General features: G+C 45.5%; 1 protein-coding gene across 1 annotated transcript; it reads left to right on the forward strand.

Moving 5' to 3' along the window:
• Nucleotides 1-20273: 20273 nt before the first annotated feature.
• foxq1b (forkhead box Q1b) lies at nucleotides 20274-21864 on the forward strand. Its single transcript, XM_035175746.2, has one exon. It carries the CDS (start codon nucleotides 20441-20443, stop codon nucleotides 21329-21331), a length of 891 nt encoding a protein of 296 aa, XP_035031637.2. The 5' UTR covers nucleotides 20274-20440; the 3' UTR covers nucleotides 21332-21864.
• Nucleotides 21865-23061: the final 1197 nt, after the last annotated feature.

Raw genomic sequence — 23061 nt, forward strand, 5'->3', positions numbered from 1 at the left:
CAACCTGAGCAGGGTTTGGACAAAGCTGACATTGGACGAGAGGCGGGGCTCACCTTGGACGGGTCGGCATGAGATGGACACAGAGACAAACCACCTCATGTTCACACCTACCGGCAATCTAGAGTCTTCTTTGTAGATGGTGGATCAAATATTGACGAGTTTCCAATTTTTTAAAAGTTTGAAATTTTGAATATGGAGAGACAGCACTACACAGGGACTCAAAGATCAAGTTTCAAGATTCTGGTTATCATCATTCAAACCATTTGCAAATTACAGATCACGTTGCATCCAGCTCACAAATGTAATTTAGAATGTTTGGGTTTCCTAAGTAGGTATAAAAACTATGTGAAGTCAAATGTAAAATTTAACAAACATAAAAAATTTTTTAAGAAACATATTTTTCAGATTATTGTGCGTATGAAATGTCTCATGATATAATTTGGTCACTTGGAGGTACGAGTGCAATGGGATAGAAAGAAAGTCGATTTGTACTTTTACTTTTTGCAAATTTAAGTCGCAGACTAAGTACGGACAGTTTCTTTTCTTCCTGTCTGTGTGTGAGTGTGCACGGCAGGTGTGTCTGTGTGTGTGTGTCTGTGTGTGTGTGTGTGTGTGTGTCTGTGTGTGTGTGTGTGTCTGTGCAAAGTTCAAAAGGGAAGATAAGCGATTCCAGTTCATAGCCGAGCCGGGGCTCCATCCTGTGATGTAACAGCTAATGACAGTAAATGAGTGGAGCTCTTTGCTCAGGCAGATCAGTGGCTCCCAGAGGGGAAGAGCCAGCGGTTCACTCTAAGTGCCGTGTTGTTATTTCTGAAGTGAATGGAGTTTGTTATCACAGCTTGGCCCCCCCGCCCCCTCTCTGCAGAGCGACAGGGCTAAACCCCTGCTGCGTTTCTCATGCTACACACCACATGCCTTCACACACACACACACACACACACACTGATGTGAAGGATGCATGCACGCAGGCACATTGCTGCTGCAGCGTTTGGACGCATGTAGGAAACGAGCTGAAGGTGAAGCAGACGTTTGACGTAAGAGGAGCTCATGGCGTGTGACTCGCCTGCTACCGCCGCCGCTCTGCTTACATGTTACTTATCTTATCTGCTTATCAGGTTGGCAGACAACAAAACACACACACACACACACACACACACACACACACACTCATTTTGGTGTGTACCGAAGTAAGCAGTATTTTGGCAGGTGCTCCCCAGTTTCCTTTTATCAGGATCCGATAATCTTCCTTTGAGAACACACACACACACACACACTCTCACACTCTCTCTCTCACACACACACACACACACACACACACACACACTTTAATTTAAGTGTGTCCAGCTCTTTACAGAGAGTGATTATAGATTTTATATTTAACACCATCTATGTAAACGCTGCAGTAATTAATCAGTAAACAGGCCTGACTTCAGTAGTGACTTTTTGGCTCTTGATACTTGAAGTGCCAGACGCTGGCTGAGGTGTGTCCGACTCTCTGAACCTGGCTGTGAAACACACTCTGCCCTCAAAGAAAACAATAACATCAACCAGTGGAGCAGGTGAGTCTCCGTCTCATGCGTCACGCGGCCGCTCCGCTCCGCTTCGCTCGTACGTCGCCCGTTGACGGGACGGAGGAATGTCTGGCACCGCCAACCGGCCTCAGCCTGCATGGAGGTGGCACCACCAACTGTGGTGTGCTGTGTGTGGTTGCGTGTGAACATGGCAACTCCAATGGCGTGAAGGTCTTTTGTCTCACCAGGGGCCGGGACAGTTGAGACGATGACGGGGAGCAGGAGAGAGCAGCGGTTCTTTCACCTGCAGATTTAACGATGAATCAGACCGATGACCGTCAGCGCAATCTTTTTTGGGAATGTGGCCGCGTTGAACAAAGATCGGACGTCAACAGTGCACGACGCAAATTTAGTGAACGCCCCTGATTCCGGGATGAGTCACTTGTTGAAACTGTTTCACAGGAAAGACAAAGAATCAAAAGTAAAAATACTGTGATATTGACTTTGTGAAGTATATTTGGTAAATAACATGAGAAAAACTAGAGCGTCACTCAGACCAAGGCCCAACTGTCCCTTTAAATTCAATCAAGCTGCACCAAACTACACAAACACCTTAGATTTCTGTTTTGATCTGCGTAATTTCTTTCACAAAAACGCAGAAAACACCCGTCTCACATTGTTTATTAAAGTGAAGGAACGTTCCTGGATCTGTACCAAAGTTAAATGGGTTCTTTCCTGAATAATATCACGTCCTAGACAACCATCAAAATATCTTCAAGTTATAAAACGCCACATTGACATCGATTCACATAAACACTGCATGTTCTGGCCTTAAGATGTTTCATAAAGCAATTTGGCCTCATAACTACCGCCACAGATACATTTTCATTCATGGGACATAAATCCAGTTTGAGAGATGTTTCAGAGATGTTCTAGAAATTAAGTTTAGTCAAATGAAAATCTAATTTTAGGAATTGAAAGATTTACAATTCGCTGTTTTGCCGACTTGACACAGGCAGCCAGACGGTTCCCGCTCCATGATATTTGCCCTTCAGGTAGAATTTAGTGCAAATACCTGCAGGATTAGCACATGCTCGGTGCGCCCTGATGCGGAGGCACACGGCACCTGGCCTGAACCGCGTGGATCACCTGGGAGACTCAGGTGAGCGCGGAGAACCCGTCAATCACAGGCCCGGCTGCCCCGCGGAAATCTGCCAGTCTGAATTTACTGCCCTGTTTGGGTTCAAACCTGAGCTCCTGCTCTGAAATCTGTACTATGTAAACATGCAACCACATATTCTACACACTTAGGAGTTTCTGTACACACACACACACACACACACACACACACACACACACACACACACAGATTATCTTGGATGTTTATACAGAATGACTTGAGCACAGATCTGATAAGTCTTATCTGATCCGAGAGCACAGCTCATTAAATGAAGTGTAAAAGATTCTCACGCAGCTGTTTTACTGCGTGAAGAGTGTTTGTTGTTTTTCTTATTCAGTGGGTTTTTTTAAACTACATTTGAACTTCTACCGTCTTCATGCTGTTTCTCAAATGACGTCTGTGTTTTATCCAGAACATTCCTTCACCTGTGTTTCCTCCCGATTCCGTTGGCTCTCACACGTTTGTCCGTGTCGAGGAAACTAAAACAAACAGCAACGGATCACATGGACGTTTCATGCAGTTACAAAGAGAAAGTTCGGTTGTGTGGTACGGTGATAAGAGGCGGGACCAGCTTTGAAGTCCCAGCTCGTCCTGGAGCAGCAGTTACCTAATCTCATGTCTTTATTTCCTGGCTCCGACCGCAGATATGAACAGTGTTTGCGAGTTAGAGGGTCCTCTTGGACTCGTCTGATCCCGGTACGAGGAAGTTCAGGAGCTGGTTTCACTGATAGACTGGAGCCACGTTGGAGTCAAAGTGAATCTGTCGCTCAAAGCTGTTTGATTCTTGGCTGCGTTCTCAAATCACCACCTCGTGTTATTTATTGCCGACATAATAAGCAACCTAACCCTTCGTAATAAGCACTGAACGCTGAGCTGTAAAGTGATATTTTACTCATGACTCATTATCATCGCCGTCAATTATCAACAGTGTAACAGGACCGGGTTCCAGGGATACGAGCTGCGGTTAGTGACTGAAAGAACAAGATGGCGGCAACAAGTGGTATTAATGAGTTCCTCCATTAGGGCGGCTGGACTCCGCCTTCAGCCGCTTTCAGACACGACCTCCGGAGGATGTCCGGAGAATTGGGTCCCGCAGAGTTTTCCTTTCTCACATGAACAAACGCAGCAGGAGATCCAGTCGCGCTCACAACAACACGAGGGGCTGTGCAGCAGACAGATCGTTGTATTAATTCTGCAGCGGATATCACTTGTTTTTTCATTTACAGCTCATTGACACCTCACATCGGCTCCTCCGGACATTCTGGGGCTCTCACTTGGACATTTGCATCCACACGTTCTCTGGAGGTTCTCTGGAGTTCAGTCTGAAAGCAGCTGAAGAGACGTGATGACGTTGGAAGGAGCTTGGAGTCGATCCAGTTGAGCTGGTTCAGGAACCTGCTGGGGAGGAGAACCTGGGAGGTTTTGGACAATATGACTGTCTCGGAAAATTACATCTAGAAAACCACACTGGGAATCCAGATGTGTTTTCAGTTCTCGGGGTCTGTGGGTCCATCCTCACCGACAGGATAAGAAATGAGATGTTGAGATATGTGAACATGTGCATGATGCTGTGTTCATTCTTGAAATCCGTACAAAATCAACAGCTAATAAATAGAAGTTTGGCAAAAGAGGGAAACAAGAAAAAGTGAACAAAGCTGAAACTTCACATTTTTCTTGTGCAAAACTTTATTCGGGAGTCAAAAGAATGAACATTTGTATTTGTTGTTTCCTTTGAGTGATCAGACGTGTCTGGGAGTCACACGTTCCCGTCACAGTCACAAACACACCAACCTGAGTGTCTGATTGATTGGTGATTGGACCGAGCTGCGGTGGCTCCACGCCGTCAGATCAGATCTACAGCCCCGCCCCCTGTGAGGTCACACGCCTCGCTGAGCGTGCCAGGGCTCTGAACGCCCGCATTCACTGGCACGTTATTGTCGCATGCGTGATAATCTGGCTGCAGCAGAAACAGAGCGGCGATGGGGGAGCTGATAGAGCAGCAGCCGGCCGCTGGCGGAGCTGCTCTGCTGAGAGTGCGGAGGAGGGAAGAGGCAGAGACGCGATAAGACTCTTGTTACATCTCTGGTGCTGACGCTGGAGCACAAAGCTCTGAGGGACATGTTTGACCGACAGGGACATTTACATTTTTTTAACTTTCCAAATCCAATGGAACTGGGTATCACTGATCACAGGGAGACATAGTGTACACCACAGGGGAGTCTGGGGAAACCCATCACTCACACTTCTTTTTGGACTTCTTAGGCTTCCATACATGTTAAAGTTGAATCCTGAGACTGAAACCTTCCTCCTCCGGGGAAATTACTTCACGAACCTGGAATTTTTCTGCATGTTTGTCCTTTTGAATTTGTGCATTTGTCTCCTGTAAACTTCATTATAGCTACAACACAACTATTTTAGATAGCAGCTTTGAAGAGGTGGAGCTTTAAGAGCTGAGACTCACCAGAATGTTAAAGTTAATAACATTACAGCAGCTCAGGCCAGTGAAACATGCAACAGATTTTGTATATGGGTGGTATTGACTTGTTTTCCCAACCAGGAAACACAGCAACACAGGATTCATGGCAAGTGAGCGAAGGGAACTTTCTGAAAACTTTTATTCTGCTTTTATTCTTTTGCTTCGGTCATTTCCACTGAGTCACCTGCCTCGTCTGGGTTTTAATTTTTTTGTTTTTGTCACTTCCTGTTAAGCCACTTGGTAACATGGTTAAGAAAAGTGCTTTATAACTGAAGTTTATTGATATTATATTAGCTGCTCACAGATCTGTATCAGGAGGCCAGATTGGATAATCATGGAGAAACACCCACTGAAGTCACCTGACCTGTTTCCGCTGCTGTCGCTGAGAAGCATGAAGTCCACGACCACAAGGTTTCTCCCCTCGATCTAATATAATGTGCTCTCATGGTTTTTATGATACGGATCTCAGCTCTAATAACTTAAGTGGTTGCCGGACTTTTGATCGAGCGTTACCAGCGCGTCGTAACTTTTACTTAAAGAAGTTAAATAAACCGGGTGACCTTCACCACCACTGTGAATCCTAATGATGCAGGTTTTCTTCTTTCTCTTGCGCATGAGGGTGAGAGTTTTGGTTTTGAGCGACGTCTCTTGAAAAATTCTGCCATATCTGCTACAGATAGTCAAGATTCAAAGATGTGAAAAAGACAGATTCTTGGCGTCTGTGGATATTAAACAGCATTCATGTCATGACCACATGCCTTTCAAAATAAATCACTCAACCAAGCAGTCTCTGTACTTTGTGTAAAGTGTCAATTAGTGAATATCATCTTGCCAACATGTTGAACTAAGATAGTGAACCGGTTAACCCGACGATACTTTGGCTGCCGAGTGTTTTTAATCTGAAGCCGAAGGTTTGGTTGTTTAATTTACTGTCAACGTGGCCCGAGGCGTTTGGGGAGAGGATTTCACAGAGGTGACAATTTCTCCTCAGCGCCGCACCTTGCATGCCAGCGCAACATTAGCTCTATAAATAAACTCTCCTCATTGTGTTGGAGGGGCAGCGCTCGATGCCGACAGCCAAAGTTTTCACATAACGCCGTCAAATCGAATATTTCTGACATCACAAGCGGCATTCCTGCACAAAATGTGAGAGAGTGACAGCAGCCACGCCGTAAATCAACTCTCACACACACACACACACACACATGTCATAAATCAGCACAGGTGCCTAACAGGAGAATAGGAGTGAGTGGAGAAGGAGGGGGGGGGGGCTTAAGGTTAAAACCATAATTATGGGCTTTGTGTTATTTTTAGAGCTGCAGTCAGAGAGTAGAACCAAAACAATAACAGAAACTCCTGTGGGAACTCGGACAAACATGTCCTCCTGAGCCTCTGTCCCAACCCACGTGAGCAGCGTCAGACCTGATTCATCGGCCCGAGCCCGCACACCAAACCCACGACGGGAATAAGAGCCTGGAAATCAGAAACGAGCTTTGTCTGCGAGCGCGGAGGGAACCCCCAGTATCTGGTGATCCCTGCGCTATTGATATCTGTCAAAACAACATTTCAGAGGAACCAGTTTTCTAATAGCACACACACGCGATGGCATAGTCTCGACAGTGACTCACAGCTATTACCTGACACTGCTGAGCGTTGTGAAACAATGGCTGGGTTACCCCTCAGAGTCACAAACTGTCAGTCACTATATTTCCTCATACCTCACGCTAATCCCTATTTCAGAAAAACAAGGGCGAGCGGCTAATGGCACAAGTGTGTTTGGACACGTTGAGCGAGCGACCCGGCCGCATGTGACAGGTGATCAGTCACGCTCACTGTACATAAAACATTGGCGAGCACACCAAGCCCCCCCCCCACCCTCACAATGCCTGGGGTCAGCATGATAAGATAACAGACTTAGAGGCCTCATCACAGCAGGAACACGCTCGACCTGCGATAGCAGAGGCCACAGAAACACGCTGGTTATGTAAAATGCTATCTAAACATTGCACAAAACACAGAGGCGTCTCGTATTGTTGGTGCGAACGCTCACCTGTCCCGGGGACGAGGGAGACATTCGTCATGTTACGTGTGTGTAGGTGTGAGGAATGTATTTTTCCACCTGAGCTGTTGTGGTGCGGCTCTTTGTCTCTGTGTCTCTGCAGCAGCTCTATTATACTTTTACTATGAAGCAGAAACAGGTACAGTCCTGCAGTTCTACTACAGAGAAACTCAGGCAAAACATGTTTGACCTGTGATCGTCTCCATGCGTAAAAGTCAGAGGTACTTTTTTGTCTCTCAAAAAATGGAATTATTAACAGAAAAACACACAATTATACGAATCATATTAATAAAATACTACTAAGGAAATAGAGAAAGCAAAAAGAAAAACAAAAAAGAAAACACCCAACCCAGACCCAGGCCACCCCCTCTTATAAGAACATCACTGTGGAACCAGTACAAACCAGTAACTGACTGGTTCACTGGATTTGAGCAGTCGACGACTCTAAAGCTGCACTGAACTCTGGATCTTCTCCTGAGTTCATCCACAGCGGCTGTTTGTGAGAACACACATGTCCAGGTGAGACGCTCCGGACGACCACCGGGTAAAAACTTCGGTGGACGTGTCAATGACGTTTCTAACACGCGACAGACACTAAACTGACAAAGACAGACACGTAGGAGACGAAGACGTCAACTGAGAAAGAAGATGTGCTATAAATAAAAACCATGTGATCCCTGCAGTGTAATGAAGATGTTATGTCCTGCGTCTCAAGGAAACATCCACATATGGACAGGATGAGCTGGGGATTGAACCACCAACCCTGTAATTAAAGTCCCTGCGAGCAGTTTTTTAACTGGTTATGAAACGGTCTTCTTTTAATTTTGCTGCCTCTTTATGACCTAAAACAGCAAATGAGACAATCTGGGAGAAAATTGTTTTCAGAAGACTTTCCCTGATCTGTTTCCCTACATTTCCTGTTCAACTTCAATCTGAAAGTTCCTCAAATGTGAAACTTCATCTCTTAAAATATATGAGAGGAATGAAAAGTACAACGTTTCCCTCTGAAATGTGACGGAGCAGCAGAATAAAAGTGCCATGAAATACAGGAAACACTCCAGGAAAGTATCTTAAAATGATAATCACACAACAGAAGGTCTGTTTCTGTGGACACTCCGGGAGAAGCTGCGACATTTCCTCACAATCACATTAACAACAGTCGACAAAGACTCGATGTTCGAGATAAGAGAATCGACTTTGTTGCCAAATCCCAAAATTGAATTATGTTTTTCATTTGACAACAATGTGCAGACATGTGGGTCTGAGACACTTTTACAGACCAGCGTGATTTACAGTGGGAATTTTGTATCTATTGATTAAAGTCCAGGTCTTTATTTGTCCTCAGTATTGTTTCAATTTGAGAAGAAGAATTTAAACCCATTTAGCTTCTCTGCAAAGGAGGTTGTTTGTTTGCAGGATTACTCGAAAACCTCTGGACAGATTTCCATGAAAGTTTGTGGACAAGTGGAACATGACCCAAGGAAGAAGTGTTATTATTATCGAGCCCTAGTTAATGGACTATGTTGGTGGTACAGTAAATATAACATTATTCAATTGTAACTTAATTCTAGAATCTATAGAAAATAGAATTTACATTCGGTCTAAAACCATTTCAGATTCATATGAGGTCACTATGACCTTTGACCACTGAAATCTAACGGGTCAAAAAGTGAACGAACTCCTTGAAGGCAGACTTGACATTACATGTTCAAGAGGTCAAAACCATGTTTCTTAAGGTCACAGTGGACTTGATCTTTGACCTTTGACCTCCCAAATCTAATCAGTTCATCTGTGAGTCTCAGGAAACTTCTGTACCAAATTTGAAAGTAGTTTTCTTAAACTAACACGCTCACAAAGTCAAAAAAATTGTTGTGTGAGGTCACAGTGACCTTGACCTGAAAGTAAATTCTAATCAGTTCATCTTTGAGTCCAAGTTAATGTTTGTACCAAATTTGAAGAAATTTCCTCACGTTGTTCTTGAGATATCGTTTTCAGAAGCATGAGGACAGACGTACAATCAGAAAACAAAATGATTCTGATACAAACATTGGGAAAGAGGGACGGACAGAGGAGAACGGGACAGAAAGTGGACACTGGACATGTAAAGAAATCAATAGACAAAGCCCGTAAACACCGAGTCTAGGAAACCGGAGGTGGTTCTGACTCCGAACAGGTTCTTCACGCTCCACATGACTAATGTTGTCGAGCTACAGAGGCAACAAAGTCCTCGCTCCTCCGTCAAGCTGTGATAACAACAATCTCACTGCAAATCCAATTCACATGATCCTCTCGAAAGCATCCGCGTTTGCTCGTTATGTGTCTTCTGACTTTGATAAAAAATCCACAAGGCCGAGTTGAAATTCTGATACGTTTTGTGTGCTGCGAAAAATCATGTGCTGGTCCTCAGAAAAATAAAGTCAGCATTCTTTAATTTCCTTGTGCTTGAAACACGATGTTCCAGACGGCTCTAAGTGATACTGCGATCCTCGTGGCCTCGGCAGGAGCTCGGGCGCGGAGCTGCAGAAATGAGAAGACGTGGGGCTGCAGCGGCAGGCCTCCTCCCCCCTCTCACACATGGACCACCTGGGTGATCTGTTTATGGAAGCCATCCCTGCTTCTGGCCCTGAGCACATTCGAGCTATTCATGCCTCCTTTGTTTAAAGAAAGTCCATTTGTGAAGTCTAGTGCACAGGCAGTATGCAGATTAGAAACAGAGTCACTTGTCCAATCAGCCCCAATGCTTTCAATATGGACATGAGGCCGCTCGGCTCTGTCCTACAAGCAGCGGGACATTAAAGGCTTATTTCACTGCTTTGGATTAACGGGACTCCTTTGGTGGATTACATACAACACAAATGTCCTAAATCTTCAGAAATCTCATGAAACGACTCCCAGGGGAACATCGTGTAAACTTTGATTTGTAAAAAAAAAAAACAATCAAAAAAAAACCAGAGTAGAAAAAGGGAGGTGGAGCAGGTCTTCGTGTGTGTGTTCCGTGCGAGAGCAAAGTGTTTCCACAGGTTAATTTGTAGGGAGCAGCCTCTGCTGTTATCACGCACCGCGCAGCACTTTGTTTTGCTGCTGCTGTGAAAAGTGTTTTCGAGCTAACCCAAACACGGTCTATAGTAACAGTGATATTATCTACCTGAGCACGCGGGGCCCACCTGCGGGGCTCTGACACAGCGAGGGAGATGTTTTACCTTGTCTGCACGAATGGGCCCGGAGCAGAGGTGGGAGGCGGAGAGAGGGGGAGTCAGGGGGAGGCATGTGTGGAAGGAAAGACATAGAGAGGAGGAGGAGGAGGAGGAGGGAGGCGGGGGGTGCAGGACGGAGGGTTTTTACAAGCTAACACGCATGATGCTGTTTGGGCAGGTTGAGCCTGCAGACTCGCTGACTTTTCATCAGCTAGTTTTTCTTTGCCTTTAACGGCCACACTATAATTAATCAGATGTCTGGGCTGGATAGGCACGCAAAGGGCTGGGTTCGAGACCTTTTGTTTGGACGGATGCCTGATCAGGTGTGTGGCTGTATAAATAGTCACCGCCTGTTTTTCTCACAACGCCTCGCGGAGAAAGTTAAATCAGAGCAGCGACACATCTCCTGACATGAACGAGCTCCACGGCTGAAGCAATTATGGTTTTTTTTTTCATCTTTGTGGCATAATTGGAGATGGTTGGAGTCCAATGTAGCCGAGGCACACGATTCAGTGACACGAGATTCTGTTTATTCCCCCAACGCCTCCGTGAGCTGCAACACTCTCAGCTCTGTGTCTCTGACTGTCGAGGCCGTTTGACGTGGAATCACACTGCTGCATGAGCCGATCGTGTATTTCCACTGTTCCACCGCGCCACATACTCACGACCGCCCATCCCAGTTTCCAGCTGGACGCCCCGATGGCCAAACCTGTTTCTGTGGCACGCAGGGGGAGTTGACAAACCTTAAAGCGCGGACAATCGATGGCCGGATCTATTTCCAGCTCCTGCGGGAGAGTTGCCAAAAAATCATTCTGACATTTGTCTAAACAGTTTAAACAGCTAAACATCAACCTCTTGCATACGTGGTGGCATTCAAACCAGCTGGAGAGCTTTGACATTTCAAACGTTTAATCTCATCAACAAATCCCTTAAAAGAGAATAAAACCAACAAAGAATTTACCCTCAGGACAAACACTGCCTGTTAATTCTCAGCCTGATCCTCCAGGGTGTCGACATCCAGATTTAAAAACACAGAAGAGATGGGTTGAGAATAAACAAGGTCAACACACGTCTATCTGAGTCAAAGGTTTGATTCCTAGGGAGCAGCTGTGTGACGCCCGCTCCTCATGCAGCTACTGAACGTGCTTGACCTCATGTTTCCATATTAAAACAAGCTCAGAGGAATAAGCCTCGAGAAATACGTCCCAAAATGGTTGTAATTGCTCTTTATGTGGATATTTTTTACAAAGGCTGTAGTGGTGACATAGGCAAAGCTTGTGCTATTATAACATTATTGTGGGTTAGGGTTAGGGTTAAGTGATAAAAAGATGAAATAACATCCACTTAGTCCTTTGAAATGAACTTTTTGAATAATGCAGGACAATCCTACAATTTAAACTTCTGCTCTCAGCCCGTAATGCAGTTTACGTTTCTTATTGTAAGTTCTTGAAGTCTCTGCATGATATAATTCTGTCAGACGTGTTCTCCTCTTGGAGATTTTACACCATCGGACACGTTTAATACCAGATTGTTGCTGTGGTTTTGTCGTGCAGCCAGGCAGCTGCTGTTTGCTCCGGTGGATCAATGCCGGAGCGGAGGCAGGACACATTACAACCCCACGGCCAGCTGGAGGAGATTAGGATCGTATCCCCCAATCAAACTTCCGATCCTTAATGATATTCATTTAGGAATTATTACCAAATCAATATCTAATAGCTCTTACAACAAACAGTAACATCTGCCTGTGCAGGAGCCCGGGTTCCTAATCGTGCTTTCAGTGAGCCATGTAAAGTCTACAGAGATTAGAAGAAAACAAATCCAACAAATTAAACAGAGAACGCTGCATGTGAGACTCCAGTGGGAATGAAGGGTTATTCCAGATTTTCTCCACTTTGGCGTCATCACTTCTAGGTGTTTGTATTCCATTTTTTCTTAATAGTCCATTCAGAGGTTTCTTTACAGTTCAAGACAAGTCTGGACTACACATGACAGACCGACATGTTGCTGTAGAGACACACACTCAAGTGCAGAGTATCCACACAAAGGAAAAGACCCTGTGTTGAAATGAGGGATCAACTTTATCAGACTTCATTGTGAGGAATAAACTCAACACAACTGCATCGACACTCGTTTGGTTTCAATTTAAAAACATCGTTTCAGCTCCGCATGAGAAAACACATCACAACATTGATGAACACTGGTTTAAACTACGCGTAGCTGCAGAGAACACCAGTAAGAGCAGGTATTTTTCCTCCTGCACAGATGATGAAGTGGAACAGTTACTGACAGTAAGTGTTGCAATTCATTATCCATGTGACATTCAACAATTGTAATTGAGTTGAACTGATAAGAGCCAATCAGGAGGCGAACGTGGGCGAACGTGGGCGTCGGCTCATCTGGACGAAAAGAGGTTTCAGAATAAAATGGACCCAGAAATATTCACAAAAGTCTAAAGGAGGTTGGAAACCTGAAATATTCTTGTAGTTGTAGTTTAAAAATCAGCTCAGGAGACGTTAAACTAAGTAGTTGAATAAAGTTGCTTTAAAAGAAGAAAACCCCTTTGATGCATTAAACTCAATTCAACTTCTCTTGCAAGCTACTGGGCCTCAGGCAGAAAACCTAAAACATGACCTCATATTACATTCAAAGTAATGTTCTCTATAAAAATGCTCACATATAAAAAGATTTTAAGTATAGGCCTGGGACAGTTCTTTTAATTGTGGTAGCACTGTACACACTGGTTGAAAAGTAACGAATCTAAATATAACCCACAGTCGACTGTTATCAATCAGTCAGGTGTGCGCTGGGAGCGTCTGTGGGATGATTCCCTGGTAACGGCTCAGGTTCTGTGCTATGTTTGCAGTGGAAGCCCCTCGAGCGAGATGTTCCACCTCCCAATCAAAGGCACAAGAGGGGCAGTTAAGGTTCAGACGGTGCAAAAATAGCGCTGCGGAGCCCCGCGGTAGGTTGAGAGGCAGGCGAAGCATCTCGTGCAAACCACTATGCGTGAGTAGAGTGTTTGGATCCTATTTCAAGTTTAGACAGAAAAGGGCTGAACGGCTGCCAGGTAAACAGCGCGGCCCAGGTACTGATTTGGCTCCGTGTTTATGCTTACACAAAAACAGCCTACAGCGCTGCTGAATGGAGGTAGGTCCTATCAGCTGCAGCGATAAAGCGAGGTGTCTCTGGCTGAGATCAATCATTGCTCCTCTTTCTTCTCTAACCCCCCCCTCCTCCCCACCCAAGCTCCCTCGATGCCTCCCAGCTCGGCATGTGAGGGAACCCTAGCGTGTGAAGAGTTGAAATGGACGATAACAGCAGATAGGGCTGAGATCGGGCCCGTGCTGCCTGCATGGCGGAGCCTCATTGACAGACATGCACCGACAGTAACATTTTACTGGGCAGGGTTAAGGGGGTGCACTAAAGACCTGCTTCTTGAGGTTGTGTCTAAGATCCTGCAGACTGCAGACCACCATCTGATCTGAGGGTTTGAAAAGTCCAACAAAAGACACTCGAGGTGTCAGATGACTGTGCAGAATGTCAGGAATAAAAAAGGCTTCTGCTCATGCACAGAAGTGTGCTTTAAAGAAGTGGTGTGGGGGGTCCATGGGGTAGGCTGTGTCCAAAATACAGGTCAATCCTAGTGTCTGACCCAAGGCCAACATAGATCTCTGAGGTCACTTTGGGGTCAGGGTACTTGGGGTCCAGAGGTGTCACTTGAAGACCACAGGGCTACAAGGATACGTGTGATGGGGGACGTTCTTCATAGAATGAGTTGACCTGGACGAACTGAAATGAGACGGTCGGCCCTCGTCCTGCCCTCACCGTCACATTGTTAGCTTCTCTGAGCTGCGGTTGCACTGATTAGGTCTCGGCTGCAGGTGTAGTTTGTTAGCGTGCCAATGTTAGCGTGCCAACGTGCCATGAATCCTGGGATTGGTTTCCCCCGGGAAGGATCCTTCATTGCTCAAGAATGGAAAGACGCACTCATTTGCAATCTAGTACAATCTAGCAACACAGTGGTTACGCCATCAGCCTTCAAATGTCGCCTCCGGATGATGAGACGCACGCCCACCACACTGGAACCTGCACCAACAAAAGCTCTGGCTGACCAGAGGCTCACTCAGATTGATAAGTGTCAATCAAAGGGGGATTTGGGAGAGAAGCTGCACCTTTGACAAGCAGGCGGCAAGTTCGATGGACCAGTTCGGCACGGCCTGGTCTGGCCTGGAGTCAATGGCTGATGGGAGGGGACAGAACAGAGGAGCACTTGGAGACTGGCACCAAGATATATTGTTGAATCAGCTTTAAACGTCAACAGGATGAAAGTCCCCACTCGTCTTTGCACGCCACTGCTAAGAACAGTGAAACATGGCGTGTACGGAGGGAAGCAGATCCAGGGGGACCCGGAGTTACATCACTGCCTTTGCATGTGATTTAGGAGCTGGCAGTACCAGGCTGCTTCTCACCTGCACTTCACCTGCACTTCACCTCTCTCCTTAATTACTTTAATTACACCCCTGTTGGCTCCATTTATTTATATGTATCTATTTTTTTCCCCGTTGGTCTGGCAGGGTGTGAACACCTCAGGTAAGAATGTAGCAGAACCCAAAATAGCAACGAGCGTCTGCCAAACGACTGCAGGATATATGCTGCTTCAGTTTATCAGATTTCATTTATTAATCACTGACAGAAGCAGAGAAGATTTACACCTATAAAAACTGTTATGAGACGTGTGTGAGTCACTGCATGTACTGTATGTGTGTCTCTGCCTGTAGCAGGTATCTCACCATACTTTATTTTTTTTAACGCCGCCGTTGCCAATGAGTTCATCCCTCATGGAAACTTCTCGCGTTGTGTTTCGAAAACTGCATCGTGGGAACTTTTTGTTTGTCACCGTAAAGTGTTCAGGTGTGTCCCTGATTATATGGGCCACATGCCCCCCCCCACTATTTATCTTGCAAAACACAAAGGTATGATTCCACCGACGCTCAACTAAGCAGGCAGCAAACGTTTGGAGGGACGCATTGTTGGGTAATTACAGTAATCACAGTCGAAGAATAAACTAGATGGAATGCGTACGTCTTCCATTCTGCCGACGCACATGTGCAGTCTCACACTTTCACACCCACACAGCTGCAGAAAACACAAACCCCTCTAATGGTGCCGACTGCGGAATGAGAGGAATTGATGTGGAATGTCGGACTCTTAGTCTGGACACACTGCACAACTCTCTAAGGCCCAGACGAAGCATGTCTACCATCAGCGGCCTCTGTCCCAGACCGAATCTGCTGCAGGGAATCTTGGGAATCTCAGCCACGCCAGCGCCTCTTGTTGCTATTCCTCCCTGTCACACACAGCCGGCACTTTGTTTATACAAAGACATGGGGGCTGGACACCCTTCACTCACAGAGAAGAAAGCAAACAGAGATGAGATACAGGTAAGAAGTCACCCAGAGACACGCAGACAAGGGTTAGCGTGTGAGCGCAGACCGCCGCAGAGGTGGGGCTATTTCTGGAGCTGTGAAGGATTCACCCGACGAATTTACATTACTGGAATTCCATTCATGTCAGCACTTAAAAGAGATTTCTCCTGCAGCTCAAAGGAGACACTTTAAATCCCAACGGGCGAGCTAAAACAACCGAGTGCCAATTTTAGACACGTTAACAGGTTTTATAAGCGCCGCGTGTTTCTTTGCTGTTACCGTGAAGCAGCGAAGACTCCTCTGACCCCGATGAACTCACAATTAAAGCAGTTTCATCACGTTACACACGGAATATCATCTTCCACCAGAACCCAGAGGTAAAATCTGATCCTGACCTTCTCAAATGATCTGAAATAGGCCTTGATCCAAGGATCTGGGGGAGAAATGATAATGCCAGACTTCACTGAACGCCTGCGGGGAAATGGTCTTTCCACTTCTGATTTCAAATTGCCATGTGGGAGATAAAGAAAGGAAAACACAGGTGTGCTGCCTTTCACACAGAATCACTCCAGCACAGGTGTGTGTAGCCGTGTTGGCAGCGTACCTGAAATCAAATACAACCTCATCCCACTGCTGTGAAGAAGAAAACACACACACAGGCCCAGCGGAGCGGAGTTCTCTCGTGTATTGTACAGTGGCGGCGATAATGATAGCGCACATGCTGCTTCTTTCCCCAGCTCCAGGTTTAGGCTCACAGCAGTCGTCTTCCTGAGTTTCAACAAAAACATTTTTGGTTTAAACTCTCCAGCTGCTGCAGCGTCGTCCCAGTGAGACGCAGAATCTAAACGGGATTAGACGACCTTTGGTTTCTCTGACATCTCTTCAGCCATCACGACTGAGTCTGGCCCCAGAGGCCCAGAGGCCCAGAGGCCCGGAGGTTGAGGTTGAGGACAAGACTGAGGTTCATGTTCTCTCTCGTCCTGAAAGCAGGAAAGTTTGAATTTGGGGTTTTTCAGTAACCGCGAGCAAGTTTACATTCGACAGTTAAAACCAATATCCAATATTTTTTGGAAACAGATTAAACACGGAATCAAATTGACTATTAGCTATTCACAAATTTTCCGCCAGCATTTTATTTGTGACCATTTATCTTAAGTACTTTTTGGTGTTTTTAAAACATTTCCTAATGTAAAAAACTACTGTTCAGGATGTGAAACTAATTATAGGGAAACTACGGTTCTGGGATGATTCCTGAGGGTTGAGTTTCTCCACTTAATCAGCAGTTATTGATTTCCAGAAGAATTTCCTTAAAACAAACTCCATTTAAAAGTCTGAATGGTAAATGATCTGTATTTTCATAGACTCTTCACAGTGCAGGGTTGTTTTGGCCATTCACATGCAGCACTTTCTCTATGAGAAGGGGCAACTGACTCCAACCACTGACCTTGTGTTTGGAGGACGTCCGCTCTACCCCCTCAGCCACAGCCCATTTTTCATTGACTCATCACGTGGTTTGGGTTGAGTTCAGGGTTCGGTCCTTCACTGGATCAATGAAACACCAGTTCAGTGGAAAGCTGCTGGAAGACCGTCTGGGCCCCTGAATAAAGACAGTAAAATCTCACACTCATCAAATATCTACAGTGAAAATCCAAACATGTCCCAGGGCCGTGCTCCAGCTGTGAACAGTTTTAATTCAAGGCCCGACTAGAAGAGCTGTTCCCAGAGTTTTCACATCTACCCAGTGGAACCTCAACAGAACGTGTTCAGTGGAGATTCATCTGTAATTTATTTAGAACAACCAAACAGCAGCTGCCAACAGATCCTACATCAACAATAGATTCCTACAACTAGTCATGTGATACTGATGTTTTCAGGTGTGTCGATATGGACGCATATTATTTACCATGCGCTCGTCTGGAGATCGTTTAAGATGCAGTTTTAACACAAACGCCGGTATGATTGTGAATATTTGTACCCACTGATTGGTCAGAATGTACATTTACAAACTGACTCAATGAGACAACATAACTTTTTCCATCAAACACACAGATTTGTTCCATTTCTGACTCAGAGTTCGACACGAACAAATCTGACAGGGTCCCTTGAGAAAGACGAGCCGTCATCAGGCCGTTCATTAAACTATTGGGTAAAAAAAAGACAGACGGACGCTGATTAAGTCCATGTGCACGTAATTAGCCAACTTACCGTCCAAATTCTGTCGCTTTCACACACTCACACAGACATACAAACAGCTCAGGGTACTGTGACCGCTTTAATCATGCCTGTCATGCATATAGCCAAGGTGATAATTAGGTGATAAAAATGTCAAACGTACTGTAGATACACAAAGCCCTCGGGATGCCAAACACAGATTCCTATCAGCGCTGCGCAGACTGGCAGGCAGCAGTTGGTTTATAAGCGACGTTATCTAATGTCGAATGGCATCGTTATGAAATTCTGATGAATTTACTCCTTACTCCTTTCATGTGGTTTTGGTTTAGCATCCATCTCAAAATGTGTTACAGGGTCGTAATGAATCTTTTGTGTTTACCTACATGAATGTGAGCACAGAGCTGAACGTACAGTAAGTTACAACACCCGGGTCCCAGTGAGGTCCGAGCAGCAGGAGGAGGAGGAGGAGGAGGAGGAGGAGGAGTGCCGCAGAAGACAGTTTAATGATTATTTCTGGCCTGAAGCCAGGCTCGTAACTCACAGTAACTCTCCGCTCTCTTTCTGTGTCTTCAAGGAGCTGAACGGTGTTGACAGGAGCAGAGTCAGTGGAACAAACAGATATTTGGTTTACAGGTGTCGGGCTCAGGAGTTTACGTAAAAACCCGTTCGTGGAGCTGACGCGTGTGTAGCTGCACTGAGCTGCCAGCAGGGTGCGCTCCGGTGTGAAGTCTTATTTTTGACTTTTGTGACTTCATTTTACTCGTCGATTTAAAGGAGAAAACTTTCAAATTATTTCATTACCGGTACACTTTTGTTGTGAAACTTTTGTGGGTTGATTACAAACTAGAAAGTCATTTGACTAAATTGTTTTTTCGGCCATGAAGCATTTCAACATGACTTCACTGAGGGACACGTGGCACTAAATAGCATTTGGACATTTAATTAAAAGATGACTATTGGTTGACTTTTGGTTGACAAAATAAATAAATAATAAGTAGGTGCAGATAATAAGTTGTCTCAGTTCATGGTGACATCTGAATCCCTCAGTGCCTCACCAGGAAAACACCCCCCACTCCATTTCAAAGTAGAGGAACTGCAGCTTAGGACCATGAAATCTCTTGTTCCGGCCCTGGCTCCCTCTAACCAGTGTGAGGTTTGGACTGGATCTAATGGAAATGCTGTGGCAGGACCCTGGTGCACTGATTCAATGCCTGTTTCCTCATTGGAAAGATTTATGACTAAAAGGACTCGACCATAAAATCTGAGAAATACGAGCTAAATCCAAAGTAGAACCTATATTCCAACCAAGAAGAAATATAGAAAATTATGATTATTATTACTGAATCTGCTTTGCGTCTAATCCGCACACATTCTGAGAGGCAGCCTCCCTCTCTTCTCATTTGCATCACTGCTTCTAACACAGTGAAATACCTGTTTTCTGTCCTGTCTCTCCGGTTGCTCTTTGCATGCAGGTGCAATGGTCCAAGTGTCTGAACTTCATGTGACCTCTTTGGCAACGTTTTCCTTTATTCTCTACCTGAGTCCTCTCCCTCAACCCCGGAGCTTGCATCGCGCCCGCGTTACTTCTCCGTTCCACCGGTGGAAGGAAGAAACCGGTTGAAAACATCACATCCTCTTTCACTTATCAGTTTTCTATGATTTCTGTGTGTCTGACCTGTGTTTACCCAACGACTGAGACTCGGGAGGCGCTTCAGGAAAAGTTTGCTGCTGTGCGTAAAAGTGTCAAATCTAACTTTTCTGTTTCCATAAACGAGTAAAGAGAAGAAGGTTTTACACAGTTTTTTATCTATCTATCTATCTATCTATCTATCTATCTATCTATCTATCTATCTATCTATCTATCTATCTATCTATCTATCTATCCATCCATCCATCCATCCATCCATCCATCTATCTATCTATCTATCTATCTATCTATCTATCTATCTATCTATCTATCTATCTATCTATCTATCTATCTATCTATCTATCTATCTATCTATCTATCTATCTATCTATCTATCTATCTATCTATCTATCTATCTATCTATCTATCTATCTATCTATCTATTCATCTATTCATCCGTCAGACAGTCTTGACAGGTTAATTACTCTAATAGCCGCCCCCTCTCTTCTTTTCACCGTCCAACTGTAAACATATAGACTACATCACTCAATCGCTTGAATGGATTCGGCTGCTAACCCCGCCTGTGGGCCGTCCCCTTCCGAGGCATTATATTATAGCAAGAGGAGCGTGTCTCCGGAGACAGATCTGCGCACTGCTGCTCCACAGAGGCTCAGGGTGCCCGCCGCGCTCCACACCAGCCTCCACTGATCCAAGGACCGCTACACCTGCTCTGCTGCTGCGCTCCCCCAGAGGAGACACTCCAGGGAGCAGAGCCACCTTCTCTACTGGGGAATCATGAAACTTGAGGTTTTCTCCGCGCACCACTTCGTGCAGAAGCCGCTGGAGTTGTGTATGGACGCAGAGGGGGGAGTCCCGTCTCCTCTGTCCGGGGACGAGCTCGGCTCGGACGGGGACTGCGTGGCCAACAGCCCGGCACCTGTCATCCAGGGAGGCGACGGCGCCAAGGGGAAGCCGTACACCCGCAGACCCAAGCCCCCTTACTCCTACATCGCCCTCATCGCCATGGCCATCCGGGAGTCCGGCAGCGGCCGCCTCACCCTGGCAGAGATCAACGACTACCTGATGAAGAAGTTCCCGTTCTTCCGCGGCAGCTACACCGGCTGGAGGAACTCCGTGCGCCACAACCTGTCACTCAACGACTGCTTCCTCAAGGTGCTGCGGGACCCCTCCCGGCCCTGGGGCAAGGACAACTACTGGATGCTCAACCCGCACAGCGAGTACACCTTCGCCGATGGGGTGTTCCGCCGCAGGAGGAAGCGCATCGCCAAGAGGGGCCCCAAGCAGGAGCAGGAGAGCCCGGACATCCTGAGCGAGGACACCCGCCTCCCCGGCCCGGAGGAGAGGGTGGGGGCCAAGTTCTCCAGCTCCTTCGCCATCGACAGCATCCTCAGCACACCTTTCAAACGCAGGGAGGAATGCCACGTTGAGCTGGACCCCCACGGCCACCGGCTCTACTGGCCCCCAGGGGCCCATGTGCTGCCGTATCCTCTGAACTACCCGGCACAGCACCTGTACCTGTCCGAAGCGGCGTCCGGCGGCACGGGGCCCGGCAGGGACGCGCTCACATACTTCCAGCACACGGCACCGGGCCTGGGCGGAGCCGAGGCCGCGTTCAGGGTGCCCAACAGGGCGCGATGTTTCCATATAGACTCCCTGCTGTCATGAAAGGCTGCGGACTGACGTCAGACCTGTGTGTTGAACCGTGACGTGCACTTCTAATGGGTCTTAACTTCCAGTGCTTCAGCTGTTCCAGCGCGTGGGGCCGTGTCTGTGCCGTCACGTGCGTCTTTCTGGAGAGGAGCGAAAAACATGTTAATATCGATCTATGTGTGTGGTGACTGATGACATCACAGGACATTCCTCTGTGTGTGTGCGTGTGTTTGTGTGTGTGTGTGTCTGTGTGTGTGTGTGTCCTCTCCATGGTTCATTGGTCATTTCTACTGTATGACGCGGCAGCCCTGTGCCGAGTTCAAACCTAAAACTATTCATCTATTTATATTTCCATGTTTTGTATATGACCTGCTGTATAAAATACTGTTGTACATATAAATATAAATATACAAAATATTGACTGAGCTGCGCTGAGAGTCACGTGGCTGCACTAGAACCGCATGGAAAGATGTCCTGCTCTTTACTGAGATTGATTCATGCATGCCTGGTATTTTCTATGAATAAAAAACAAAACGATGGGACCCTGATGTTGACTGAGTGTTTCATTGCAGACGTGAACAGAAGGTGTTTGATAGAAGCAGATGTGGAGATGTGCAGATGTGTGAGCTTTACACACCTGCTCCACAGCAGACACTCCAAAGGTGGATTTTACCGTCTGAAAGGATAAACAGGAAAATATATACTTGTCTCGTAATCTTTTAAAAAACAAAAATCATTATCATCATCATAGAAATAATACATTTAAACGTATGTATTAGAAATCGCCTCATTTCTTATATTTAAAATGTGTTGCTTAAGAAAATGGTTTAAATAAAAGACGGCACAATAAAATAACAGAGTAAATTATAAATTGCTATGATGTGATGTTTATGTTAATTGTTATCGTGTTGTTTCTTCGTTCTAATCTGCTAAAGTACAATAAACTACTTTATAATCCGGTGCATCAAATTGTGATATTTGTATTTGGGCTGTGCAGTTTTTGATAAATGAATAAAAATGCAGGTGGATTTATAAGAAGCACAGATGCAGTGGGGAAAATATTCAGCTTCATTTCTTAAACGTTACATGTGGCTGCATTTCAAATGTCATGTTTGACTCTACAAATAAAATCTGACAGAAAAAGAAAATCTAATGTTTTATTAAATAATAATTATCAATCCAGAGGAGCTCAGAGAAATGGAGACTTTACTAAATCATATCGTGTTATTATATTTAGATTTTATTCTACATGGATGACTCATTGACATTAATACTGTTATAGTTTAAAAAATACCATTAAAATGATTAAGTGATGAATTCAGTAATTTGTCCCTTCGACAAAAACACACAGCCCCACTGTGGCCACATCTTCACACGCACGCGCACACCCTGTATATTGTCTCTGTGCGCGCACACAGTGCTGCAGGCTCGTGTCCGGAGGGTGGGTCCAGCTGCTCTCCACGGTCCTGAAACACAGACCCCCGCCTCAGCAGGCGCGTGACCAGATGTTCCTCATGCACACGAGAAAACTATTAATAAAACCATCTTGTGATCTGCACATACATTTATATTTATTATGGATTAACTGCATCTGAAAATGTAGAATTCTTTATTCTCGTAATAATCTACAATGACTTGGGTGTATATGTATTTATTTTATATTTTTAATGTGACATAACCAAGAATTGTTTCCCCAATTAAATACTAAACTAATGTTAATGGGATTTTAAGAGAAGATTAGAATT

The sequence above is a fragment of the Hippoglossus stenolepis genome, chromosome 14, assembly GCF_022539355.2.
Source record: "Hippoglossus stenolepis isolate QCI-W04-F060 chromosome 14, HSTE1.2, whole genome shotgun sequence".
In the NCBI taxonomy this organism is placed as follows: Eukaryota; Metazoa; Chordata; class Actinopteri; order Pleuronectiformes; family Pleuronectidae; genus Hippoglossus; species Hippoglossus stenolepis.

Excerpts from the sequence above, each read along its gene's own strand:
- foxq1b (XM_035175746.2), top strand. The coding sequence starts at position 20,441 with ATGAAACTTGAGGTTTTCTCCGCGCACCACTTCGTGCAGAAGCCGCTG.